The following is a 26,213-nucleotide window of genomic DNA, read 5'->3' as shown; positions in this document are numbered from 1 at the left end:
CACAGACTAGACATTTTTACTTCTATCCCAAAACAGATATTTATATCCTGTTATTCCATCTTCTAGCATTAAATTACTCAGTCCTAGGCAGTTTTCATTGTTTAAAAAAAAAAAAAAAAAGGGATTGTTTTCTACTTCTTGGTATATGATTATGAGCAAAAGAACAGGTATATACAATAGCTGCTTTCAGCTTAAAGCTCTCATTTGCTATTTCTGACTTGCACCTGTTGAGTTTAATGGTAAGCCTAAATTTTCATGACATTTCATTGCACAGGTATCACTCTTAGAAAAAAAGATGAAAGGAGGGCTGACTCACCTGGCAGGTTGCTCATTAAGGTACATTCTTGCAACCTCTTGAGCATGATCCCAGCTTAGCACAAAAGGACCCTGTTGGCCCAAACATAGCTGGATAATTCCTCCTGTACTGGAATAAAGCATGTAGACAAAGAGCCAGAGCCTTGTTTCCAAATAGACTATCAACCCACCACGACATATCCAGCTCCAGTGTAAAACATTGGGTAGACCTAGCATGAAGAGACATCATTATAACTCGTGTTTGTCTTATACTTTATGAATGCAGAAATCTGCAAAAACTCAGGCAGTGTAACAGCACATGCCCTTGAATTTTCATTAGTCTGTCTGTGCAGAATCAGATTTTACAGAGGGCAATACTTGTTCAGCTAAAACCAAATACTTTATTGTCACAACACTGCTTTGTTTGTTTTTTTTTACAGACACTGCAATATTTTCCAAAACCCAGATTTCAAATGTTTTTTTTAAAAAATTCCTTTGTATTTATCTGTGTGTCAAGTAAAAGGCAAGCTAAGCCAAATGCTACCTCAATTCATTACCTACTAGAACATTTGGCGATGAGCATTTCCAAAGAAGAGTCTTCCCAGAGAAGTAAAAAGTTGAGCTGAGGGCAGGAACAAGCTCACCTGCAAACTGTATGCCTTTGCTTTACAGAGATCTTAGTCAGTCATCCAGCACTATGAAGGCAACATCCCTCTAATTCAACCCATTGGCAGTCACTTAGTCACCAGGTTGTTCTTGGTCAAAATTTCTTAGTTTATTATTTTTGGGGTTGCTATAGAGATACAGCTTTTTAATTTTCCAACACTTCTTGTCCCAGTATAGTGTGTGGCTGAGGTGGTTGCATGTTGTGACTGTTGTTCTGGGGGTAAAAATGGAGAAGGCAACATCTGAATGACATTATAGAAACTTCAACATAGCATTTTGAGACCATAGGTATGAATTTGTGACTGATGAATACCATTGCTTTACTGGGGGAGTGGGAGGGCAGTAAAAGACCTAAAATAAGTTTACTTGCTTTTTTAAAGCTTTATAAATTACACTAAACCCCAGTTCTTGCAAAACCAATCATGCAATGCCCTTTTGCAAAGGCGCAGTAAGAGCAATATTCTCTCACTAATTGCACTTCTCCGGGTACCCATTTCCATTAAAACGTTCACAAGAAGTTTGTTGACTAAAGCTAGTAATCACTGTTTAAAAAGATAAATAATCCCCAAAAAAAAGGTAAGTAATCAAAAAAAAAAAACATCATTTGTATGCAGTTACTCTTACTTAATTATTTTGTTTCTTTCCCCCTTGGTGCAGAGACTGTACTGTCCCCTTATTGCCCAAACCCATCTGAATAACTCAAACGCTGTCTGAATCTAGCTTCATCTTTCACAGACACAAACACTTATTTTTGCTTGATTTGAACAGGAACATTTGCAGCAGTGACAATAGCTCACTTGGAAGGGACCTACAATCATCTAGTCTAACAGTATTTACAGTGTGATCTGGAGCTTGTGGAATAGAGATACTTCAGGTTTCATTCTACAGAGCAACGTACAAAACCATATTTAAAAAAATATAAATAATGTTGAGGAGTCAGGCATTAAAAGTTTAGGAAATAACAAAATGAAATTGGTCAGAATTGCTTGTAGTTTCTGAACTCAAATCTCTTACGTGCATTTAAGATGAGATGAGCTGTAACTTCCTCAAGACAGGTTCTGCTTCCATGGGATTGCTAGATGGCGATGAACACACTTAGGCAATACAGGAAAGCTGGACAATTATCTCATCTCTTTTTTTCAGGCAACTAATTTCAGCCTCTAGGAACAAGATTTATATGTTCTTTTGTTTTCTTTCATTCTCTCCCCACCTGCATGATACCAAACAAACAAGTTAAACACCTTTTCATGAGGGACACTACTCTTTCTTATTATACCAGTGTCTGACAAGCTCATTAGTCAAATTTGCAATGCTGCCAGAAACTCTGGCTGTAAGTAAAGTCACCTGAAGCTTTTAAGTTATTCAGTCCTGTATCATGCTAACTACTTTGAATGGTGAAGTGCAAGACAACTCAAGTTAATTAACTCAGCTGCATAGATGCTTCAATCTCAGTGACTTTCAGCCTTGATTTTCCTTCTATTTAAGGAGATAAGCCTGTTTGACTTTGTGCCTCAAGAAACACTTAGGTGCTGTCAATGAGATCCTGGAGGAACTCATTTGATAATGAATCACTGTCTTCAGCACAGAGTAGAGAATTCAGCAAGGGGCCATGCAGTGAAGTACAGGCAGAATCCCCAATACCGAACAACTGTTCATGCAGTCAGAGCTGTCTTTTCTATGGGCTGAGTGAAAGAGCATCCTGATGATGTTATAATGAAAGTGTGTGTCTGCATTTGTGCAAATGAAACACTTGCACTTAGGATCTGAATTATAAGGTTTTCTAAACTGTGAGTGTTTGACTTCACAATCCTAATGTTACTTTTACACTCCAGTGTAAATGGACTGTGACTTAAGAATCCAAGTCTTGGAGGAAACTAATGGGTTTTTAAGCAGGAAATCACAAAAAACTTCCCAACATTTTTATTTACACAATCAAGTCCACCCATAATCTAGGATAGATGTTCCTATGACCATTTTCATACAGATCATTGGATATCAAAAATGCTTCTTTATGTATTTATATGTAAATAATTTGACATAGCTGAATAGCCTACTATAGCTGAGGATGTATTAAAATCCAGAGCATACAACTGTGTGTTCACAAAAATCTCACAAATCTATTGTATTATACAGGAGCCCAATTTCAGGACTATAGACTCAAAGCAGATATATTTAGTTTGATTTTCGAATAAACTCATTCTGCTGCTCTTTTCTTTGGATGCAGCAATAAAAAACACCAAGGTACCGCATGGGTCAATGCTGCAGTGTGTACACAATAAAAATAATTTATTATGGTCTTGCTTCACAGGTGTCTCTATAATAGTATACTCAGCAAAAAAAAAAAAAAAAAAAGAAAGAAAGAAAGAAAAAAAAAAAAGCTGTGAAGAAGCATACCGTTCATCAGAATGACACACTATGGTAATTATTTATGTTCTTTGGGGAATATAGGTTCCAGTACAAGGAACTCTGTTACAGCAGCCTCACTTCAGAAAAGTAAAAAATAATAATGCTTATATAAAAGATCAGCAAATTACAAGATTCTAAACCTGAATTTCAACAATTATTTTTATTTCCAAATGCAGGAGGAGTAAAGCATATACTTTCACACTGCAGATATGGATGTAACTGATCTTAATATGGTTCTTGTGAGATGCCATGTTTGAGTACCTTGACAAGCACTAAATACATGCTAATTTTTCTGTGTGGATATCCAAACGTGGTCTTTTTTTAAGGAAACATGCAAGTTTGGCCTTTTTTTTTTTTTTGTAGGACCTCAGCTTTGCACAGTACTGTCTGACTCAGCACTAAACGCAATTTGATATCTAAGTTCTATACTGCAATCCCAGCTCCTAAAAACTCTTAGCACAACTAATCTGTCAATATTTTCTGCCTAGCTAAATTCCTCAGAGAAACAGTCAGCTGCTCCCATCCTGTAAGGTTTTTCTTCCATCTGGAAAGCAATACTTTGTGCAAAGTGTCGTGACAGCTTTGATTTAGACAACATCAGTTCCCCTCCCCAACTAGAAAGCCATCCACTGCTGGCATTCCCACCTGATGACACAACTGAAAGTTCGTTTCTCAGTTAATGGAGATTACTAGCTAGCTAGATCTGTACTGTGAGCAGATCTCACCTCTCGAATATTTTAATGTTTTACTTTTTCTTAAGATGTCTAAAATGTTGTTGTGGTTTTGTTTAGTGAGGGGGGACCTAGGGTGGTAGCTTCTGTAGGAAACTGCTAGAAGTCGCTCCCCTTTGTTCAGTGGACTCGACTGGGCCTAGGGCGGACCCGCTGCTGGCCAAGGCCGAGCCAATTGGTAGCAAAAAGTTCCGTGATAACACCTCTGCAATAACGTATTTAAGAAGGGGAAAACAGAAAAAAAAAAAAGAGAAGAGAAGATGTGAAGAAGCTGAGCGGGGGCAGAAGCGCAGAGTGGGAGGTGCAGGTCTCGTAGGCCTCACCCTCTGGCCTCTCGCCAGGGGGGCCAACCGGGCCCAATTGGGCCTGGCCTGGCTGCAAGAAGTGGAGAGGAGATGAGATGGATGATGTGAAGAGATTCTGAGAGGCATCTGCCAGCCTGTTGTGAAGAATTTCTTGTGAGAGGAATGGCTGCAGACGCCAAGGTCAGTGAAGAAGGAGGGGGAGGAGTAATGCAGCTCCTGGCCAAGATTCCCCTGCAGCCTGTGGTGATGACCATGGTGGAGCAGGTTGTGCCCCTGCAGCTCATGGAGGTCCATGGAGGAGCAGAGATCCACTTGGAGCCCGTGAAGGACCCCACATTAGGGGAGTTGGATGCCTGAAGGCGGCTGTGGCCCGTGGAGGGCCCGCTGGGACAGCCGTTCTGGAGAGACTGCAGCCTGTGGAAGAGATGACCCACGCCAGAGCAGTTCCACGAAGGACTGTGGCCCATGGGAGGGACCCCACAACGGAGCAGGGGAGGAATGCGAGGAGTTCTTCCCCCGACCATGAAGCAGTGGCATAAAACAACATTTGATGAACTGACTGCAACCCCCATTCCCTCTTCTCCCCTGTGCCGCTTGGGGGGGGGGAAGGTGGTAGAGATAATGTTAAGCTTGGGAAGAGGGAGGGGTGGGGGGGGAGGTTATCTTGTTCTCTGTCTCATTCTCCTGCTGTTTTTAGTAATAAATGAATAGTTTTCCCCAAGTCGAGTCTGTTTTGCCTGTAACAGTAACTTTAAGGATTTCCTCCCTGTCCTTATCTCAAACCTCGAGCCATTTTTCTTATATTACCTCCCCCTATTCTCTCAGAGGGTGGGGGGAGTGAGAGAGAGACTGCATAGTCTGGTCCCGATCGGAGCTGAACTACGACAAATGTATAAAAATGTTGAGCTTATTTACATTTCACATAATTTATTTTTCAAAACTTTTAGTAAGGAAGTGCTCTTCAGTCTTGGCTCTTGGAAAAAAAAAATGAAAAGGAGTTTTTAAAAAATGTATTTACATGAAATGAAAGCATCCTACAAAATTAAACATCTCTTGCTATGTCTCGATTTTACTAGCTAAAAGGTTTAATTAATCCAAGAGGAAGTTTTTGCCTGTGGATTTTAAAAGAAGTTACAGGTCTTACAGTGGTGGAGTAGCCCTTGTTAAATTAATAGACACCAGGTGGCCCCATAGCACTCACTCACGTAACAAACAGATTTCCGTTTCCCTTCTGTATAGTTTGATGCTTGAAGCTATATGGCTACTTCAAGTTTTAGAAGGAAAACTGCCTTGAATTTAATCGGATTTCTATGTGTGTGTACATATATATATGAAAATGCTAAGCCATAACTGAAGTTCTTTGAACTGCATACCTATTTTATTGTGCATTCATGTGTGTACTTCAACAATACAATCTCAGGAGATTTCTACATGTTACTAGGCATATGGTGCTCATGTTTTGAGGTTTCTTCTATGCAGATACTGCCATAGAAAGGAGAATGAGGTTTTGATGAATCACAGAGCAGCCCAGTTCTGCAGGGAGCTTGTATCAGCCACAACACAGTTTAAGGCTACAGCTTTCAGTGAGTTGCCTGCTGTTTCTTGAGCTTTTTGTTGCCAGTCTTAAGTGAGGCACATTTTAACCATCTCAAGACAACTTCCTATGGGGCCCAAAATCCATTTAGATGGCCTTTGCTTTTTGCTTATTTCATTCTGAACAGAACTTGCCTACAGGATGGTCCAGGTGTCTTTGTCTATTGTAAGTGAAGCACCCATTAGTAGAACAGCCAGATTTCACTATGCAAAACATGTGGAACTTTGAGGAAAACACTGGAGACTGATGGGTAGCTTCACATGAACTCTTTTGTGTGCTTCAGTATGGCTTTGGAATACGTCCTCAGGGTACTTGATACAGTTAATACATTTGTGTAGGTGATAGACCATTGGCTACCAAAGGACTTTGATAGCAATAGTATCAAAGGCAATTCTGCTGGTTCAAATGAGGGATCTACACAAGCTGAAAAAAACAGACTGAGGTGACTAGATGGGAACCTTTAACATGAGTATGCTTAGACTCCCACAAGTTCTAGTACAGTAAGAATCATTGCCAGCTACGCTGTGATCAACATGAAGAACAAGATCTAATCCAGTTTGTCACTCCAGAAGCAAGTATTAACAGAGTATTGCAAGGATTTCTCCTCGTACCAAAGGAAACCTAGCCTAACTAAAGCATACGGTAAGCTTTTTTGACCTAACTCACATTATCATGAAGTAGTGACAAGCAGGATCACTCTCTGCAGCACTTCTTCAGCTTAAACACTAGCAAGTAAAAGAAGCACAGACGCAACTTCACATGTCCTTTCTTCCTTCTCTTCAGAACAGCAGATCCAAAAAGAGATCTAAGGGCTGCAGTTAGATGAACAAAACCCATACAGGATCCAGACTTGTTTTGGCCACAGAGGGATCATGATGAGAACAAGAGGGAGAAGAGAAAGGTCTTCTGTCGACTGAACAGCTGAACTTTTGTTCAGTACATGCACTGAATTGTCACAATACAACAAATTGTGCTTTTCTGACAGCCAGACCTACAGTATCTTAATGAGGAATAGAGCATTTTGGTGACTACTGTAGGAAATCTGTTAAGTACAAGACAATATAACAACCATGCAATTACTGGAAATGTACGGATAACTTTGTGGAGAACATGATAGTTGCACTGAGCAATATACTTCCGACAAAGAAAGTGGCAATGTGGTTGGAGGACATTTTGTTGGGGAGGTACACACTGTCAGCACAAGGTAGAGTGCAGAAAAGTCTGGCTGCTCCAGGTTAGGAACTCCATGTGGGAGCAGTAGCTGGAGCCCCAAGTTAAGCACCTAGAATGTACCAGAGAGGCTATTTTGATTTTGATGCACCTACAGGTTGCAACTATAGGAATTAGCACTTCCCATTGTCTTGTTGTGAGCAGGGCCACAACATTAAATTACACTCTTCAATGGAGTTTGAGAAGCAAGAGCTTAAGACTTCAGGAATGCCTCTCCACTCTCTCTTCTAGAATGGCTTTGGACTGTGGATACTAAAAGTAAGTGCTTTTCCAAAAAAAAAAAAAAAAAAGCAAATACTAATCCTATATACCTACCTGTAAAAAGTGTCAATGATCCCATCTTTTCTATTAAGGTCTAAAGGCTAGAAAGCTAACTCAGGAAAAGACCTCACTTTATCATTCAGAACAAAGCATGCAATTTCAACAGAATCTGTAAAACCTACCAGCAATGAACAATTTTGGAGTAGGAGAAAACAGAAGCTTCCATACCTCCTTTTAAAGCTTTACTGGTGGACAGTAAGTGATTTAAGATTCCCTGGGACAAGGAGGCATGACGGTTCGATGGTTAGGATACTTACCTGAGACAGTCATGGGCTTTGTATTTTAATGGCCAGCTGTAATGCCACCATCTCTTAAAAGAAAGCCATAACGAACATCTCTGCAGAGCTTGGTCATGTAGGAATGAGCACGGTAGATGCCACAAGAATGCACTTACTAGACAAAGGTGAGGTGGAAGGATAAGTGTATCTATACAATTAGGCATCAGCATCAGACTGGCAGGAACTGAAGCCACTTTGGAACAGACAGAGAACTGCAGGTATTAAAACATTTTTTTAAAAAATCAAATAGGGAGAAAAAAGCTAATTAGGTGACTTCAGTGAGAAGACCCAATTCTCTTCTCAAAAAAACCCCAATTAGTTTCTGTTCTTGATGGCAACAGACACAGAGATGGGTCTAAAGTTTGTTGACCAGATGTAAGCATGGAAAATATTGGCACATAAGTGCTTTGTATTTCAAGCAGAGCTGCGAAGAATAAAACTCTCAGAGATATATCTGAAACTACTCAGGCACATTGTCAGCTAGGAAAGAGCAGGAAGCCCCTTCTACTCAAGTAGTCATACTGAAACCAGGATCAGTGTAAAGAGGTCTTGAACTTCAAACAAAGTAATGGATTAGAAGTAGGTATTTACGTCTTTAGAACAGCTTGAGATGGAAGCTACTACACTTAGGTGGTGGTAGAGCAAAAACATAAACCTTCTGAAATAAATTCTTTCTCTCCCCGCAAAAAAAAAAAAAGATGACAGTAGAAAAATAAAAGTGTGCATGTAAAAAAAGGTGCAGTATATGTTTATTTAAAATAAGTACTCATACAGAAGGACATCAATAACACATGCAGAATTCAGTCAGATTCTTGCTCCAAGTTATCTTTCCCTCACAAGAAGTAATACAAACTGAAGATTAAAATTGCTATTTGGCAATGCAAACATTGCAAAAAGAGTAAGTGTTTCCATTAGGATGTACTTTGTTACATGTTGTTCTTGGTTCACTTCATGTTACACGACACCACCCATAGTTAGAATATAACCATGAAGTTGGAGACTGTGGTATTCACAGAAGTTGGCCTATGCTCAAATACTCTATTTTTGTAATAAACCCAAACCAAACCTACCCAGATGTAACAGGTGAATCATCTTTAGATTAGCTGATTAAGGCTTCAATTGTAAAAGCTTACACTTTTTATTTCATTTGGAACCATAAAATTCAGTCTATTAAACGAGGTAATGGATCTCAAAGATGAAGCCATCTGCTTCATTTTCTTTGAAGTTATAGTTCAAAAAGGTAGATGTTGAGATAGCTTGGATAGATCCAAGAGTCTTGGTGTTTAAATTACTACTAAAACGCTTGTAAACCATTCAAAAGGTGTTGTGTGTTTGGTGACTATTCTAGGACAAACACACTGAGGTCAACACTGTTGACCTCAGCCAGCAGCCAAGCACCCATGCAGCTGCTCGCTCGCTCACTCCCAGCAAGACAAGGGAGAGAAGAGCAACAAAACCAAGAAAACTCACCTGTTGAGATAAAGACCGTTTGATAAGTGATGGAAAGAGGGGAAAAAACAAACCACCAAGTGATGCAAAGGCAATCGCTCACTACCTCCCACAGGCAGACTGATGCCCAGCCAGTCTGCAAACAACAGCCACCTTGGAAGCCAGCCTCCCACATACACCTTCCTCCTCTACCCCATTTATTGCTGAGGGTGACGATATACAATATGGAATAGTCCTTTGGCCAGTTTGGTTGGCTGTCCCAGCTGTATCCCTCCCAATCTCTTGCCCACCCCCAGCCTACTTTCTGTGTGGGCAAAGCAGGAAAATGATAAAGCCTTGACCCTGTGCAAGGACTGTTCAGCAAAAGCCAAAACATTAGTGTGTTACCGGCACTGTTTTAGTTGCAAATCTGAAACACAGCACCATATGGGCTGCTATGAAGAAAGTTAACTCCATCTCAGCCAGACCCAGTATAGAAAGAAACCCCAAGAATTCAGCTATTAATCTTCATGAGATATATTACATCGTAGCTCGCTGTTTGGAAGCCCAGAATCAAAACCAAGTAATCTACTCTAAAATGCTTTCAGCATATAAAACTGTGTGCCAAATTTATCAAACCTGAAAGCAGTCTACAACAGTCAATATTATTCTTAGCAATTGCAGTTGTGGCTTTGACTAGTGCATTTATAAAACAAGGAAGCCTAAGGCCTTCCCCAAACATACAAGTTTGTATGTGAGCTTGTAGGACTTGTGTCCCTGTTATTAAAACTGATCTGTTTTCCTCCTACGGTTTGGATATTGGTATTTACTGCTTACTCCCAGAAGGCTGTAAGCAGTATTGTACAGTAGATATGCATAAATAGAATCATAAATAAAAAAGCTAACAAGGTGCTCAGAAAGGCAGCTCAATGACTTTGCCATCGCGCATGGGAACTCAGCTTATGATGCATGCTTACTCTAGTTCCAGGGGAAAAAAAAAAAAAGTATTAAATATATAACACCAGAAACTGCAGTTTCCATGCATCTCTTCTCCTGCCCGTAAGTAAATATCCTGGGAATGGAGAGCAGAAATGTGGAAGTCAGCAGTGTCTCTTCACAGACCTTGAGAACTCAGTGTCTGTAGGAACAACTGTTCATTAAACCTAAAATAACCCAAACAATCCTACTTCCAAAGACAGTGGTTTTAATTAACCTACCATTAAACTCACTTCTGTTAAGGGTAAAGGTGTTGAGCACCACAGATGTTTAACACACTGGAAGCCTTCAGGAACTGAAAGCGTAAACAGTGCATAGCTTTCTGGCACTTTCAGATCTTTAAAGGCAAATGGCAGTTCCCTCATTACCTCTTCAGGAAACTACTCCTCACCTCCAGAAAGTAATACAGAAAAGCTAGTAAGGTCTCCATAAATAAAACAAAAAAGGCCACTGCAGATTAAGGCTGCCCACAAAAAAAAAAAAAAAAGATCTGTAGCACTGAGAGAAGTACTTAGTAATTCAGTTTTACATGTAAAAGCCACTCCTGCAGAGCAGTAAGGATCTGCCAGTGCAGGTCAGTGCTCACAGTTCTGCGTTGCTGGAGCTGCACTGGGGCTCCATACCAGGAGCAGGAGCTACTCCGGGGCTCCATCTCAAGGGAAAGCACCCTCCCAGCAACTCAGGAGCTTCCCTCCATGCAGCAAGAGCTTTCTAGGAAAGACTGCTCTCAGTTATAGTCAGATCTGAACATGAACTAAGCAACGTTATCTGTCCAGAGTTTTAAAAGTAGCATTGCTCTCTGAAGAGGTCTGTCAGGAAGATGCTAAGGCACGAGAGCAAGTGATCAAGGCCATGATTTTCCATGTCTAATTTAACACAACCAAAAAGGCTCCATCTCCACGTGAGGTGAAGCCACATATAAAGGCATATGGGGCTCACAGTGAACACTGATAACAGTCAAAACATGACCAGAGATTTCTTTCTCTAATATGTGCAAGTGACTCAAATTTGGGTTCTGACACGCTGGTGAACTAAAAAAAAAAAAGCATAGTTTTGTTTGAGGTACTAGAAATTTTACAGCTTGTGCACAGCTCTATCACTTGCCGCGAGCCTCAATGCAGATGTGCCAGAACCACCAGAACCGCTCAGGCTCTGCCCCTGGTAGAAGTTTCTTGGGCAGGCTTCGCTCCCTTGGAAACAAGCAGCAGCAAAAGCAGCAGCCCTAGCTCCCCTTTCCTCTCTCCCGCCTTCCCCATTGCAGGTCAGGCTAGCAGCAAACAGGGATATTCTGTATTCCACAGTGCTACACAGCAAGCAAGCTCACTTCTAAATGCTATCCAAATAGAAGTCTCCAAACCGCAAAATAAATCTATTCCTTACTGTAAGTTATGCAGCAAAATGTAGGTTACACCTAATATTTCACAGCAAATGTAGTGTTATTAACTTTTTTCCATGTCCTCAGTGTTGCAGATACAAGAGGCCCATTTGACCAAATATAAGACTTCCACAGAAAGTAATAAATAGGTTTACTTTCTGGGTTTTTTACTCCCTGTCATAACAAAATAGTGATCGTCTTGCCTGCTCTTCATAAGAGAACCTTTTGATACACCAGGCGTTCCTTTGTTACACGCTGTTGCTGATTTTCCCTTAGGGAGAGGCTTCTTGGCTGCTGGGGCTGAGCTTTCATTTGCTTGCAAGTTTTTGGTTGAAGGCTGACCTTTTGTGGAAGGCTGAGCTGCCTTTTTGGTCACTGCCGCTTTTGCTGAAGTTTGAGGAAGCCGTACGACAGATAAGGGAGTGCGTTCAGAAGGTTTGGATGAAGTGGGTCCATACTGAGGGGGTTTACTGACATTTGGCTGCCTATTGACAGCTGATGGTAGGTTTTTGCTTGTAGGTACCAGCGCAGGTGGCGACTTTGATGCTTTGCTGACTGCAAGGGAAGGTGCAGAAGCTGAGTGTTTTAGGGCTGAAGCACTTTTCAGGTTCCTTGCCAGGTCAGAAGCTGTTTGTGGGGCTTTTTGAGGATGCTGAGACCCAGTTCCTAAGGCGTGAATAGCATTTTCAGAAGGAGGTTTTGCAAGTTGCTGCTGAGAACGTGCAAACTTGGCAACAGCACGCAGATTTGTAACAGGCGGCCGAGCAGCCCTCGGAGCAACCGAATTCGCTTTGGTTTTAGTGACAGATACAGATTTGTATTTAGCGGTGACACACTTCTGTTTTGAAGCCATCGTTTCAGCTGTCCCAGGCAAGTGAGATGGCTGTTTTGTAGAGGATGAGAGGGCAGGATGCAGCGCTGGTGCTGAGGAGCTCTGAGCCAGAGCAAATTTCACCTTGGGAGCATCGGGGGACCGAATACGTTTGCGCAACGTTTCGGAGTGAACAAGAGCCATTCTCTTTCCTGCAGATGAGGAGCTTTTGCTTACAGGCTGCAAAGAAGCAGAAGCTGGTGAGTTGTGTGCAGGCGACTCCAGTTTCTTTGAGGTGCCAGCTAATGGCTTGAAAGGAGATTGCATGCCTGTCGCTGAAGATCCATGTAATTTAGACTTGACTGTCAATGACTTGGCTGCAGAGGATGGGGGCACTGGCACTTTTGGTGATGCCAGGGCAGGGGACTGAGGACGTTTAGATAATGCCTTCTTGGCACTGGCCCCAAGAGCTGAAACAGGAGTAGGGGGTTTTGATGGCTGCTTTTGAAACATATTGACAGCTGATATTGGATTCATGACAGGAGGCTCCTGGAATCTAGCTGACGAGTTGGGAATACTGTCACTGGTGACTCCTTTCTGAAACGCCAGAATTTTTTGTTCCAGAGTTGCGAACTGAAGCACTCGGCACGGATCGTACTTAAGGAGAAAACCTTGAAGAGTGTCCCAGCCTCCACCAACACGCACCATCACATGCTTGCCATGTAGCATCTGAAAATGGGGGAAGAGAGGGTAGGAGCGGGAGAAGAACAGGAGAAACTTCCATTTTGTTTTATGCAGCATTATGTCTTTCTCTTATTTTAAAATCTATGGAAATTGACTAAAAATAAGATCTCCTTTCTTACAGAGAAACATTAAAAAAAAAAAAAAAAAGATGTTATAAATAAGGCTTGTATTTCCCAATGCTTTTATTAGATAGTTTCTCCTGCAGAGGCAGTCATTATGCATCAGGAAATAATGAAAACATCTATACAGAAGACATTTTAACCATTCTGTCAGCATGTTTATTTAGAATATAGAGGTTTGGATACAGATTTTGTTCAAATTATGAATGTCCTCATAACATTTTAATTCCAGATACCTGATGCCTGATGAAGGCAGCAGTCAACTATCTTACAAATTATAAACCTCAAACATCCAGAACAAGCAATGTTCTCAGGATACTCTATTGCATTACGCTTATTTATATTGCAAGTTGCCACTGAAATTCTAGAAACACCACAAAAAAAACCATTAACTTGCTTAATTCAGTGTTGTTGTGAAATCAATAGTTGTTAAGATCTAATTAGCTGCACCTACTTTGAATAGAAGATTGGTTGATGTGGTGTCCCAACCTAAATCATTCTATAATTCTAAAACAATACCATAAAAATGAGGTATTCAACTTAAAAGCATTTATCTCCCCATTAAGAATACAAATTGGAATTCTGAGAAACTACTTACTCGTATGAACAGTATTTTATCTCCCAGTCTATAACGTCCCTCCGATAAGTATTCAATTGAAAACCGATGGGAACAACTACAGGGAGGATCTTCTGCTATATGTTTAACCTAGTTATTAAAATTGAAAGCATTCATTAGTATTTTGACAGAAGCATGTGTTTAACAGTTTATTGAGATATTTAATACAAGAAAAGATACTGAGAGCTTCATCTATTAATAAAAAAAAACCCCAAACACTAGAATTCTATTCCCTCACAAGAAAATCTCAGCTACATAGCCCTTCAAAATGTAGAATAAATTATTAAAAGAAAGAACAAACTGTATGCACAAATATTTTGGGTCTAATTTTCATTAGTTCTTCAATTTTAAGTTATTTCGACTTTCCTTTTTAAGATTTCTCTGTAACACTATGCATAGTAGCATCAAATTCCAACCACAACCTTGTAAACATACTGTTATGGTCTCTAGAAAATGAAGCAAGTGCTTGGGTCCCTCCTTTGACCAAATCCATTGCTACACCTGACCCAGGGCTACTTCAGTGTTCTCCTTAACTTTTTGTAAGGCTTTTATAAGTTAATCTTCTGTGTGACACCCAAGAAGGAACTCAGTGAAAAAGGGAGAAGGGTAGTCCTCAAATAAGTCCAGGGTTAGAGAAGATGTGCCTCTTACAGCCACTTAGAAACTTAACAAATTGGAAGGTCAAGACTATCGCCAAGTAGGAAAAATTGTGAGACTTCTCAGAGAGAGCAAGGATCTGGTGGCTGATATTCTCAAAGAAAGAGATGTTTTACATTACAACATAAAGGACCTTTAAAAAAAAAAAAATTCTTCCTTTTGGACCAATTCATGAGATGTACAAATAATTTCCTTTTCTGCATACATATTCATTTCCAATTGGTACAACCACAGAGGTTTTATTTAAAGTCTTTTTCAAAGGAGTTTCATCAAAGCCTACTTTAACATTTTATGAAGTTTTATGAAAACAGCAAATTGAAGAGAAGCACACACTACAGTCATAGAATATTGATGCACCATAAAAACTGAATGAGAGTATTTATTATACTCAAAGAAGCAATAAAAGATGGGGATGGAAATCAAGGCAAGTTATATGCACTGACACATTAACTCCAAAAAAATGTGACAGCATTTTGCTGACATTAAAAAAAAAAAGAAAAAAAAAGAAAAAAAAAAAGAAAAAAAAAAGAAAAAAAAAAGAAGAGAAAAAAAATTGTTGTTCAAAAGGGGTGTATACCCTTCTGTTTTACATTTAAGGAGGCTCACACACATTAGATGAAAAACAACCTATGTCTACTAAGCCAGATCATACAAGTACTAAACTTAGAGCCCACATCACAATAAATAAGTAATACTTACTGCCTCATGTAGCTCCCCATGGTGACAACATGACTTTGCCGAGCTAACAGGTGGTGGTGGTCCAGAAGTCATCAGCAGCGTTTCTTCTAGCTCAATTTCCTTCTCTAGTTTTACTAGTACAGGAGGTTCAACTCCATACCTCAACACAAATACAAAAGCAGAGAGTTTAATTGCTAAAGAAAACAAAAAGAAAAAAAAACCTGATGATAACAAACATGCAAAATTTTGAGTAGCTTTACTGACAGGGAAGAGCACTATATCAGTCAGAGGAATAACTGCCTTGATAATGTAAAGAGAAGGAGCAACCCTTGAGTTTCTAGTACAAGTCTTCCCAAAGGTGGTCTTGGAGCTATCAGAGAAGGCAGTAAAAATACTGCCAAAATTACACAGTTTAGGTCATATTAAGTTTAGATAAAAACTCTCTTAAATCTTCCAGCTCTGCAATAGAAATAAATTAGAAGTCTACATTTAGAGAATGATAAACAGATACCTGCTAAAAAGCTTAAAAAATAAAGACCTTCAAGCTGTATTTAATGTTCAGTGACTTCTTCCCAGATGGACACATATCTATAAGTCGAACGTAGTATTTAAAGAAACAGCTATAAAAAAAGTGTGGATCAGCACTTCTCCATGAAAAAAATCTGACAAATATTTAAAAAAAAAAAAAAAAATACTCATTGTACAATGGTCCTAGTAAAGCTACTCATTACTTTCTCCAAGGAACTAACATCTACTGCATTGCACTTCATCACCACAGATTGTCTTAGCTTTGTCTTAGCTTTTACTTAATAGAATACGTTCTTCAACTTCTTATTAAGAGTGCGAATGGATCACCTACTTGGATACAATGCGTCCAATTTCCAACAAACAAAGATACACTTGTCTTGGATCCTTGTGCAAAACTAAAAGGGAAGAGAATAAAAGGGAGTTACAGCTCATATTTACTGTGCAGAGGCCTGTGCAATTAGGTACAGAGAAAGGAAGATAAAGAACAGATGACTATAACTTTGCCATCATTCTACCCGGAAGCAAGCTACATTATCACGAATAAAGCACTATATGCTTTCCAACTCTAATTTTCTATTCCATAAATTGTTTAAACCCATCCTCGCACTCCTGAAATCAAACTCCTCTGCACCTCCTAAGAGAAATACGCTTTATTTGATTTTATGCTGTTCTTTCTTGAAGTCGACTGGAAAGAAAGAGATCTGAGAGTTTTCCCTTCTCTATCCCCAAATATATTATAGCAGTCTTAAAGAGTAAAAGCTTTCAACAACTACAAACAGGAAAATATACTTCATTTGTTCACGCTTGTGCATACAGACACAGATAGGCACACACACTCTATAGGTGAACAACTGTAGGAGAACACACTGCAAGGGATCTAGGTGACAAGTGGATGGCTCTGCAGCCAGTCAGAGTAGAGTGGTTTAAACCCTTGGCTGTGAAAGAATAATCCCAGTGATTGTTACCATTTTAGTAAGATCATTTTTCTTGTCACTTTAATAGGTCTGAGTGCCAGCAGGGTCCATCCATATGGCAGAGTCACCCAGTTGCACTAGAAGATACCACTTTGCCAGTGGCAGCTCCCCTACCCCTTGCTATACCCTCATTTCACCCCTGTCAGCCCCCACCTCCTGCCCCATCCACCCAAAGGCTTTCTTCAGAATTTGGTATCTTTGTGAGGATGTATCAAAACCCCCTGTAAGGAGGAGTTGCGAATGACATTGGTTTAACAGGGAAACACTCGGATGCAAACATCAGATACCAGCTGTGATCACAGAAAAGATGCAGCGCTATTTCAGATATGTTAGTGGCACAGAGTTTTGCAGTAGGCTTGGCTTCTCACAGACTGTGCCCATATTAACCCAGCTAGTGCCCAGTGCAGAGGCTGCTTGGCACTCCTCCGTTCAGAGCAGCTGTGACAGCTGCGTGCACTCGACTGCATAGACACAGTAAATTATGAGCAGGAGAGCTGGAGAACAAGATGGAAGAGTGGAGTGAGAGCCAAACAGTGTGTAGGTGACCATGGCAATTGTTCTGGGTTTTCAAAATGAAAATATTCAATTATTTTTACTGCTGCACTGAAGAATAGAAGAGGCAGAAGGAAAGCAATGTCTGTTTTGGTTTCTTGCAACTTCCATCTTTAGGTGTGCAAGAAAAAGGAAAAAGAAACAAGGGCCATGAGAAGGAAAATAGCTTAAAAATTTCACACACAAGTAACTACTTCCTCCCCCGCCCCCATCTAAGCCTCAAAAATTGAGATGCTGTCACTATGTCCTAAGAACATAGTTGTATGAATGCTCTAGAAAACAAACCATCCCTGTGCTTTTAGACAACTACGTATACTGCCTAACAACTCAGAAACCAAAGGCCAGGAGAAAGGTCACCCAGCTCCCCTCCACCTGCACACATGGCACTGTTCTTTACCCCACCACTATCAAGTATAAGAAATGTGAAAAGCTATAGATACAGTTTTCACATGGTGTAACATGTACATAAACAAGTCTGACTTTCTTGGTACTGTGCAGTAACAACATTCAGTAGAAACTGGAAATTCACTCTGAAGAGAAACCTAATGAGCCAGCTCTATATTTACAGATGAAATATAGTGTCTTTCTGATATTCAATTTTATATTTAAAATCACTTTGCTTTAAATAAGACTGAAGTGCTTCCTGAAGTAGAAGCTGAGTATGAAGTAAGATGTTCTTGTTTAACATCACCTACTTCAGTTTGTAGGTCTACTTTTTAAAATATGTGATTCTGAAAGGTAAATCTAGAAAAGAAAGTTGGCACAGCTATAATCTAAAAGGTACTAGAGGTCATTTCATCTTTCTTTTTTTTCCATAAGTGTTTTTTTGTCAGCTGTTACAGAAGAGGCATAATTTGCCTGAATCTCAAAGAAAAAAATCCCTAGCAAAGATAAAGACATTTGGCTTGATGTCAAAGGGGCTCCCATGATGGCTACTCTCCCTTTCTGCTGTCTCAGGAGCCACTTAATTTATTTTCTTCACAGCTATCCACACTTCTCAGGAGGCGTTGCTATATGTAGAACAATTGTCAAATTGTCTTTCCCCTATTTCATTCATAAAGAATGGCTTGAAAGTTTGATGGAGAACATCAGTGGAAAGAATGTTTCATCAAGGAGGCTGTAAGTCTGCTAATTTCAACTGCCAAAAAGGCTCACAGAAGATATTTATGCCACAAAGCAAGCTTGTGTCAAGAGTTACAATCAGACTTCAAAACACTTCTTGGCTATGAGCGAAAGCCATAGCATTAGGAAATTCTGTCTGCTTATCTCAGGGAGGCTAAACAGGTTCTAGTTACCCATCCAGTTACAGGAACTAAGATATTTAAGCAATGCAATTCATAAAAGTTGAACTGAAAAAAAAATTGAACTAATTTTCTTATAGCTCAGTTCTCCTACTTATCTGTATTTCATGGCACTGAAGATAAACTCCCTAGTTAAATCAGAATGAGACGGACACAAATGAGGATGTTTTCTCAACTTTTTAAAAGATGACTTATCCAGTAGAGAAGGCATGGGAAGTCCAGCTAGCAGGGAGGAGAGCTTAAAGGGAAAGCAGTTAATGAAAATAGTGCCTCCTATTTAAATAGCATTAAATGTCATAAAGACTTCAAGAAAATCTAGTAAATATTGTGACAAATTCATTTGACTACTGAAAAAAAAAAAAAGTACTTTACAATATTTTGCTATTTTGCTTGACAGGCAGATATTTCACCTTTCATTTAAAAAACCAAAACAATCTAACAAACAAACAAACAAGAACCCAAACAAAAACACAGTATTTGGCTTGCTACAGAAATAGTTTGTATTAATTAATTTTTACTGACATAATAGCTGGGAGAAGAGCATTTCATTATTTACCATGCAATGAAAGCACAGTTCCACTTAATTAAAAATAAAAAAAAAAAAAAGTATTCCATCTGGAAGTATCAGTCTAGAAGCTGTTTGTTATAAGGAACAGACTGTGCACGGGGGCAGGCATACACACACAGTTGGCAATATTTATAACTATCTTATTAAATGGGAAAATACAAATGGTTTAGAATCATGTCAAGCAGGTCCTGAAGTAAATGTTAATTACCAACAGACTGTTGTCACTTCAGGCACAACGCCCTGATGTAGTTACCAAATTTAGCAGTCATGAATGCATTATTCTGAGGGCTTTCTGCATCAAGAATGAGCTCTAATACCAAATAAAGGATCTTGTTGTGAGATGACTCCATGGCCCCATGGTCTTCCCGCACAGGGAAAGCAAAACCAAGCTTTTCTCCTCTGTTTCTCAGTGGGCCTTTTCACTGAAGGAAAACATGTGAGTTTGCTGCACAGCTGTCTCTCTTCCCTTCCTCCCACACAGCAACTTTTAGAAGGTTGGAAAAGCAGCATGCAAGTTAAAGCAGTCACTGAACTGATTTTTCAAGGCTTTTATGTGAACACTGCCTTAAAAAAAAAAAATAAAAGCATTAATAGCTTGCACAAGACAGGTAGAGTTGTGACAAAGGCTTCACAAGACTATATGCAAGAGATCTCCCTGACCAGGTAGTTATCCGCATACAGATCAAAGCAAGTCTTACAAAAAGATAGATTTACCTAAACCTTCAGATTCAAAGAGATAAGTCTCATCAACTCCAATGGCCCTACACCAGTTAAGAAAGTTGGCTGTATTATCTCTGGCAAAAAAAGATCCTGACGGAGCATCCTTCTTACATGGAACTTTTCTCATAGGAAAATTCTGGCAAGGGAAGAAAACAAAAAAGTACATTGTGCATATCAACATTGTCAACAGATTTCAAAGCATATTTGCAGAGGAAAATAAACCCTAAAATCAGAGTATAGAAACAGTAGTTAGTAACTATCTTGTGTTCAACCCACCATGTATTCTATTGAAAAAACTACATTAATGTAGAAGGCATTCCACCTTATCTTTGTGAACAGTCACTGAGTGAATAATCCTCAGCTCTGCAACCTCTCCCAGAACTGCCCATACAGTTGCTTCCCCATTTCCCCACATGCTGGGGTAAAAGTCTTACTGGTGGTTTCACAAGTCTAGGTAATTACTGCCCCTTCCCAAGCTCTGTTCATAGCAGCAGACTAATCACAGAGAACCCCAAATCAGCTAAACTATACTTAGCTGCCAGATCAACATTTTAGAGCCCGTTCTAGAAAGCAGAGGGAAATAGAAGGGAGAAAAGGGCAGTTTCCTTTATAACCATTCAGTGCTTATTTGTTTTTAAAATTGGTATCTTCAAAACTAAAGAAAGAGTTCAAAGGTACACAATTTGGGCACCTTGTCCTCCTTAAAAAAAACCCTAAGAATTTGCAGCATTCATATGGCTCTTGTATAAATACCATTTGGCATCCTAAGCCTGCTGTCTTGTCCTCCCCAATTAATAATAAGCCTAATATTAGTAATTATACTAGTTATTGGTAAATAACCATTATTTAAAACTACTGCTTTACTAGATAAAATAGTAAAAGGTAAACACACACACAAAAAAATGGTCTGGATATGGTGAAACAGTTCCTCTTGCCCCTAAGGGAAACACTACTAGTCAGGGCACGAGTTGGTGATCTACTAATTGACAAATCCAAGCATTCCTGTAGCTATACTGGGTACCTGTACACTGAACGTATGCTGCCTGCACCAGCGCTACACAGTTTTATACTCCAAAGTGACACATCGCTATTTTTCACTGTACAAACACAGACTGCAAGTTGCTTGAGATTCAGGTTTCAACTCAGCCTTGGTTCCTAACAAAAAAACTGAAGCCCATCTCAACATACATTTCAATATGGATATTTTCATGGCTAACCTATATACTAGGGTTTAGCCACCAGTTTCTAGAATAAAACATTCCACCAAGTGCCAATGGATATGTTACCAGCCCACACCAACGTTATCAAGGGAACAAACTCCAGACTTGGACTAGATCTTCCTCTGGCAAGACTTCTACTGAAATCAAACTAAAAAACTAGTACAGACACTAGGATTTGATTAACAAAGTGAATAAGTAATTTGTTGCATAAGGACGGCCTATCCATGTATAACGCCATACTGTTGTTAATCAGTCTCCGGATACAAAGTACACAGAATGCTACTTTGGGAACCCTCACTCACCTGCTTTCCTTTTACTACCACTTATAATTAAAGACTTTACATATGTATTAAAAAATCGTAATATGACTCACCCTTAAATTACTTGAGCTACAACATTTTTGAATTGTGTTTTGAAGAACACCAACCAATTGGCAGAGCAGTACCCCATTATCAAGTTCTTCAAGCAGTTGTTCTGCTTTGACTTCTATTCCTAAAAAAGAAGGTCAATACTAGAGTTACTCCACAAAGGGTAAAGAAGTTTCATATGAATTTAGAGGCAACTCAAACAGCATTCCATCCATCATACAATTTACTACAGCATTAAAGACTGAAAATTAGGAGAAATATAGAAGTAAACTAAAATCAACTATCCACTTAATTAGATTTTAATTAGACTAACAAGACTCAAAAATACAAATTAGAACGATTAATCATCCTACCTCTAAGAGGTGGCAGCTAATAAAATCCAAAAATCAAAGGATGCATTTTAATGCAATTCTCCTAGCCATTCAGGCTCAAATACACCAGATCTTAACAGTACTATAGATATTAAGTGTCAGAATTGACCGGAATATTGGAAAGTGCTTTGAAATTTATTAGACAGTGATTTATTCTTAACCTCACCCAGCAAGCCAGACAGCCAGATCGACAGATCTTCTTGCATAGGCACCAAAGTTGCTTCGTGCCGCACAGATATCCATTGGTCGTAGAGGCACACGTCTGCCAAACCTGGCCCGTGTCTGGGAGTCAGAGGACTTCGGGGACTTAAGGGAAGGTCATCGCCAAACCACACCTGCAGAAGATTTCAATAAGCTGAAGACAGTGAGCTCTAATATTTGCAGTCAGATGACTAAAACTTGCAGTTCTGTATTAAGCTAAAGATCTATTATTCAAAGAGTAAGCTTTCATTCCCCTGCAGACAGAAACACCAAACCAACACAACAGTAATCACAAATGGTGCAGCTCTCATTAGTAACTGCTGTACCAAAAGTACTACTAGATTTATTCCCTTGATTTCTTTGGATTTAAAATTACATACTTACCTGAATATTAAACAAAGAAAACATCCATTAAAGCTGTGGGTTTTTTTCCTCAGTGCATTTTAACTAATGAAATCTGCAACTTATCATATAATTTACCACAGACTACTGATTTCTCTGATCAAACACCAAAGGTATTTTGTGTTTAAATCATTAAAATTACTATGTTAAATGATGAAACATATTCCCGTGCAAGAACATAACACACTTCTTGAACACGAATCCGTAGCATTTCTCTTAAAGACTGCACATTTTCAAACTGAGAGGTACCTTTACATTTCAAGAAAAGCACCACACTGAAATTTCATGTATAAAATTCCCAAAGACAAAGAGTCCTTCTGGTATTCTTAACTACTTACTTCTCTTCAGTTCAGTGTGTGTATAAAATATATTCACTTATTTAAACTAAAGTGATTAACTAGAATATAGGATTTTTAAAAACACCTCTTAATCGTCAAGTAAGTTTTTAAATAATCTAAGCCTTTGACTTAAAACCTTCTTAAGTAACAGCACTTAGGAAGAGAAAGGATCACCTATCTGATATAACACTTGGTTATCTATCTTGTCACATTGCCCCATTTGTAAAATAAGAAAATTTTTTTTTTTTTTTTAAATAGAGATAACTCTGGGAATTCTAGCATTTTGTCTGCTTCAGGGTAGACCTTTGAATAATAATAATAAAAAAGTATTATATAGAATTCAAGCATTACAAAAGACATTTACCTGAACTGCATTCTGCATGGTCATCTGCATTTACATTAGTTTCTCCCTCTGGGGAAAGAGAAGAGAATTTTTAATACAGTCCCTCCCTGCTTTCATTAAAATCACAAGAAAAACCCATTGCTGCTGTTTTGGCAAAATATGAGCGAGTCTAATCAGGACTGGAAGGGGGGAAAGAGGGAAGTATCTTGGCAGCTAAGGTTTTGATCCAGTATTCAGTCAACTTCAGTTCTCTGCTCTTAAATACAGCAGCAGTTATTCCAGCACAAAGTAGCAACTAACTTTGTATGTATAAATAATACTCAAGAGTTTGCATTATTTTAAGGAGCTGCGAGGCATTTACTTTGCCAAAGAGAAATATTAATAATTCAAACCATTCTTTGATTTAACAATGTTAGCATTCGCTCCTTCCTTCTCAGCTGTCACAAGTGTATCTTGTACATGAGTGCATACACATATAGCCACCCCGAGTTTACATTAAATGCTTTGAACCTTATGAAAATCTTAAAGCAAGAAAATAATTCTGAAGAGTGAGATTTCTTCTTGCATAGATACATGAGAGAAATCAGTGTTTTTATTAGGTTCTATTGAGATTTTGACTTAGATTCCCAGGCAGCTAGCACATGCACAAGTTTTCAACAGAATGCTGCAAACTATTGCAGCAATAGGGTTATAAGGAAAATCCTCTGGCAAAATAATCCTTAAGGAAAGTTTTAAAGGCAATCTGGTCAATGCCTTCTCTCCTGAAGTCAACATAGCGTTTTCCAACAATGCTTTCAGTCATGGGAAAACCCAGCACAAACTTTACACTGGGCTGGGGATCAGTAAGTCTCTCCACGTAGGTTCCAGGTCTAAAGAGGTGCAGTATTACCAGATTAACTGCATACATACGTACCAGAAGGAATTCCCTCAGCATAATTCTCCACAGTGGCAGTGGAGGCCATTACAATCTCAAAATGTACCTATCTGTGTCTTGAAACTAGTTAAAAACAACTTTCGTGCTGTTACTTAATACTTGCAATAAAACTTCATCTTACTGATCAGGCTGAAAACCAGACTGCAGAGAGACAATTTTAACTCATCTGTTTTCCTTTAAAAATGAATATCTCCCCTCTCCTGTCCCAGATGTTTAAGCTTTATACATAGATAGTATTTTTCTCTCTTCCTCCATCTGTTGCAGAACCTCACCTTCCTATGGCAAAAGGCCAAAGAGCCCATCACAGAAGACTCAATTCTCATAAAACTTCTTCCCCTTCCTCTTACCCAGAAAGCAGAACGATCCTATTTCCTCCCCATTTTTCCCTTCCACTGCCTTGAACCTCACATGCTACATAGGATCACTCACGTCAGGCATTTCAAACAACTTACCTCTACGACCAGCAAATGAGCAACCAGTTTGTTTTCTGATTGAATCCACTTCCTTGTACCAGGACTGCTAGCACTTCTCAAACTTTATCAGAGATGCTTCAAGTGCTATCTTTCCCCCTCCTTTTATTTCTAGAGGGAAAAAAAAAAAAAAAAAAAAAAAAAAAAGACATCCTCTCCTTGATGTCATTTTTCCTTCTATGAATGAACAAAGGAAGGGCAGTGTATATACCAAGCATTACTAATGAGCATGTTATGCTTCCCACAGCTTTGTCCAGGGGAATAATTTTTCCTTTAGCATAAGAAAGCTATTGTCCCAAGAGAGTCACAGTAAGAGGCTTCATTGATTAAAAAAATAAATAAAACAACAGCAGAACAGCCAGTAGAGAAGTTGGTCTCATTAAAATAAGGAGCTCCATATAGGCTAACAAGAGCTCTAGCACACTAACTGCCAAAGGAAAACAAAAGACAGCCTAATTCACAGGGAGCACTCAAAACATGAACAAAGCAAAATATTCACGCAGCAGCTATCACAAGAATGCTCAGCATATGCAGTTTTGTGGCATGCCTAACAAAAACTACTCAAAAAAAGGGAAAAATAAAAAAAAAAAAAGGAGATGATTGATAAAAATTGTGGCACTTGAACTTCCAAGGGCCTGCTCTTCTAAAATGAAAGCCCGCATGCCAAAGGGCTCTCTAGAAAGTCAAACAGCTTCACTTTTTATCAGGCATCTCAATAACATTTATCAAAAAACCTCTGATCATAGAGGCTACCCTGCACGAATTTTGAGTTGAAAAATTAATATAGCGACAATTACCCATTTTCAAATCTCAAACAGTCCAGCTCTGAGATCACAGGGAATAAAGAGCAGCATAGCCTTATCACTTACAGGGAGAAGCAGGGGATGAGAAGACCCAGAAGTCTGCCACGTTCAAGTAGCCAGCCTGCAAGGTGTAGAAGGTGCCGTGGTGAGGGAAATACTGCAGTACCGGGTAGAGTCATAACCAAATCTGACTTCTTCTAAAACCAGTTGGATTCCCTACATCAAAAAGCTGTACATAATGAGTGAATCAAGTATTTGCTATTTAATTCATTCCGCTCCAGCTAAAATGGTATCAGTTTCTACTCACGCTATTTTTTCAACTCACCTTCATTCAACAGGCATTTGGTGTTTAGGGCTCACAGCTGTGAAAGAAAAGACCCCAGAATGAAAATGTACTGTATCATGTCCAACACGTAGCCTCAGGCCATGCCATTCCCATCTCCAGGTCAGCTGATATCCCCAAAGTGCCCAGGAGTGCTCTATACCTGCTTCACCCCTTAAGATGGAGGAAAAACGAGAAATTTCCAAGCACTTCCCAAGGTGTCAACCAACCCAGCTCCAAGCTCACCAAATATAGAAGTCACGGACACCCAGCACCACTCCTGGAAAACACCTTATTTCTGAGGCGCTTCTGCGGCCAACTGACTCTGTGAGATGGGAGGAGAGGAGAAAGGCTGCCTAGTAGTGCCTTATGGCTGGATCGGTACAGCAACGCTGATTTACTGCGAGATGGGCGCTCAGCCCCAAATGATATAGTGGGGAAGGCAGGAGCTGCCTTCAGCTGGTCGAGTGCCAAACCTCCAATAAAGGACTAGAGCTATACATCAACATTAGGAAAGAGAGGTGAGAAAAAAAAGGTACCTATCTTCTG

General features: G+C 39.4%; 1 protein-coding gene across 1 annotated transcript; it reads right to left on the bottom strand.

Annotated features, from left to right (window-relative positions):
* Nucleotides 1-11,646: 11,646 nt before the first annotated feature.
* On the bottom strand, nucleotides 11,647-24,649 carry GAS2L3 (growth arrest specific 2 like 3). The gene is made up of 9 exons (XM_010124717.2): nucleotides 24,522-24,649; nucleotides 23,157-23,204; nucleotides 22,018-22,186; nucleotides 21,486-21,604; nucleotides 19,887-20,028; nucleotides 16,109-16,172; nucleotides 15,271-15,409; nucleotides 13,897-14,004; nucleotides 11,647-13,164 (listed from the first exon to the last, which is right to left on the bottom strand). Exons 2-9 carry the CDS (start codon nucleotides 23,184-23,186, stop codon nucleotides 11,776-11,778), a joined length of 2,160 nt encoding a protein of 719 aa, XP_010123019.2. The 5' UTR covers nucleotides 23,187-23,204; nucleotides 24,522-24,649; the 3' UTR covers nucleotides 11,647-11,775.
* Between the last annotated feature and the right edge of the window lie 1,564 nt (nucleotides 24,650-26,213).

The sequence above is a fragment of the Chlamydotis macqueenii genome, chromosome 1, assembly GCF_036417535.1.
Source record: "Chlamydotis macqueenii isolate bChlMac1 chromosome 1, bChlMac1.mat, whole genome shotgun sequence".
NCBI classification, from domain to species: Eukaryota; Metazoa; Chordata; class Aves; order Otidiformes; family Otididae; genus Chlamydotis; species Chlamydotis macqueenii.
This window is presented reverse-complemented; position numbering and strand designations above follow the sequence as displayed.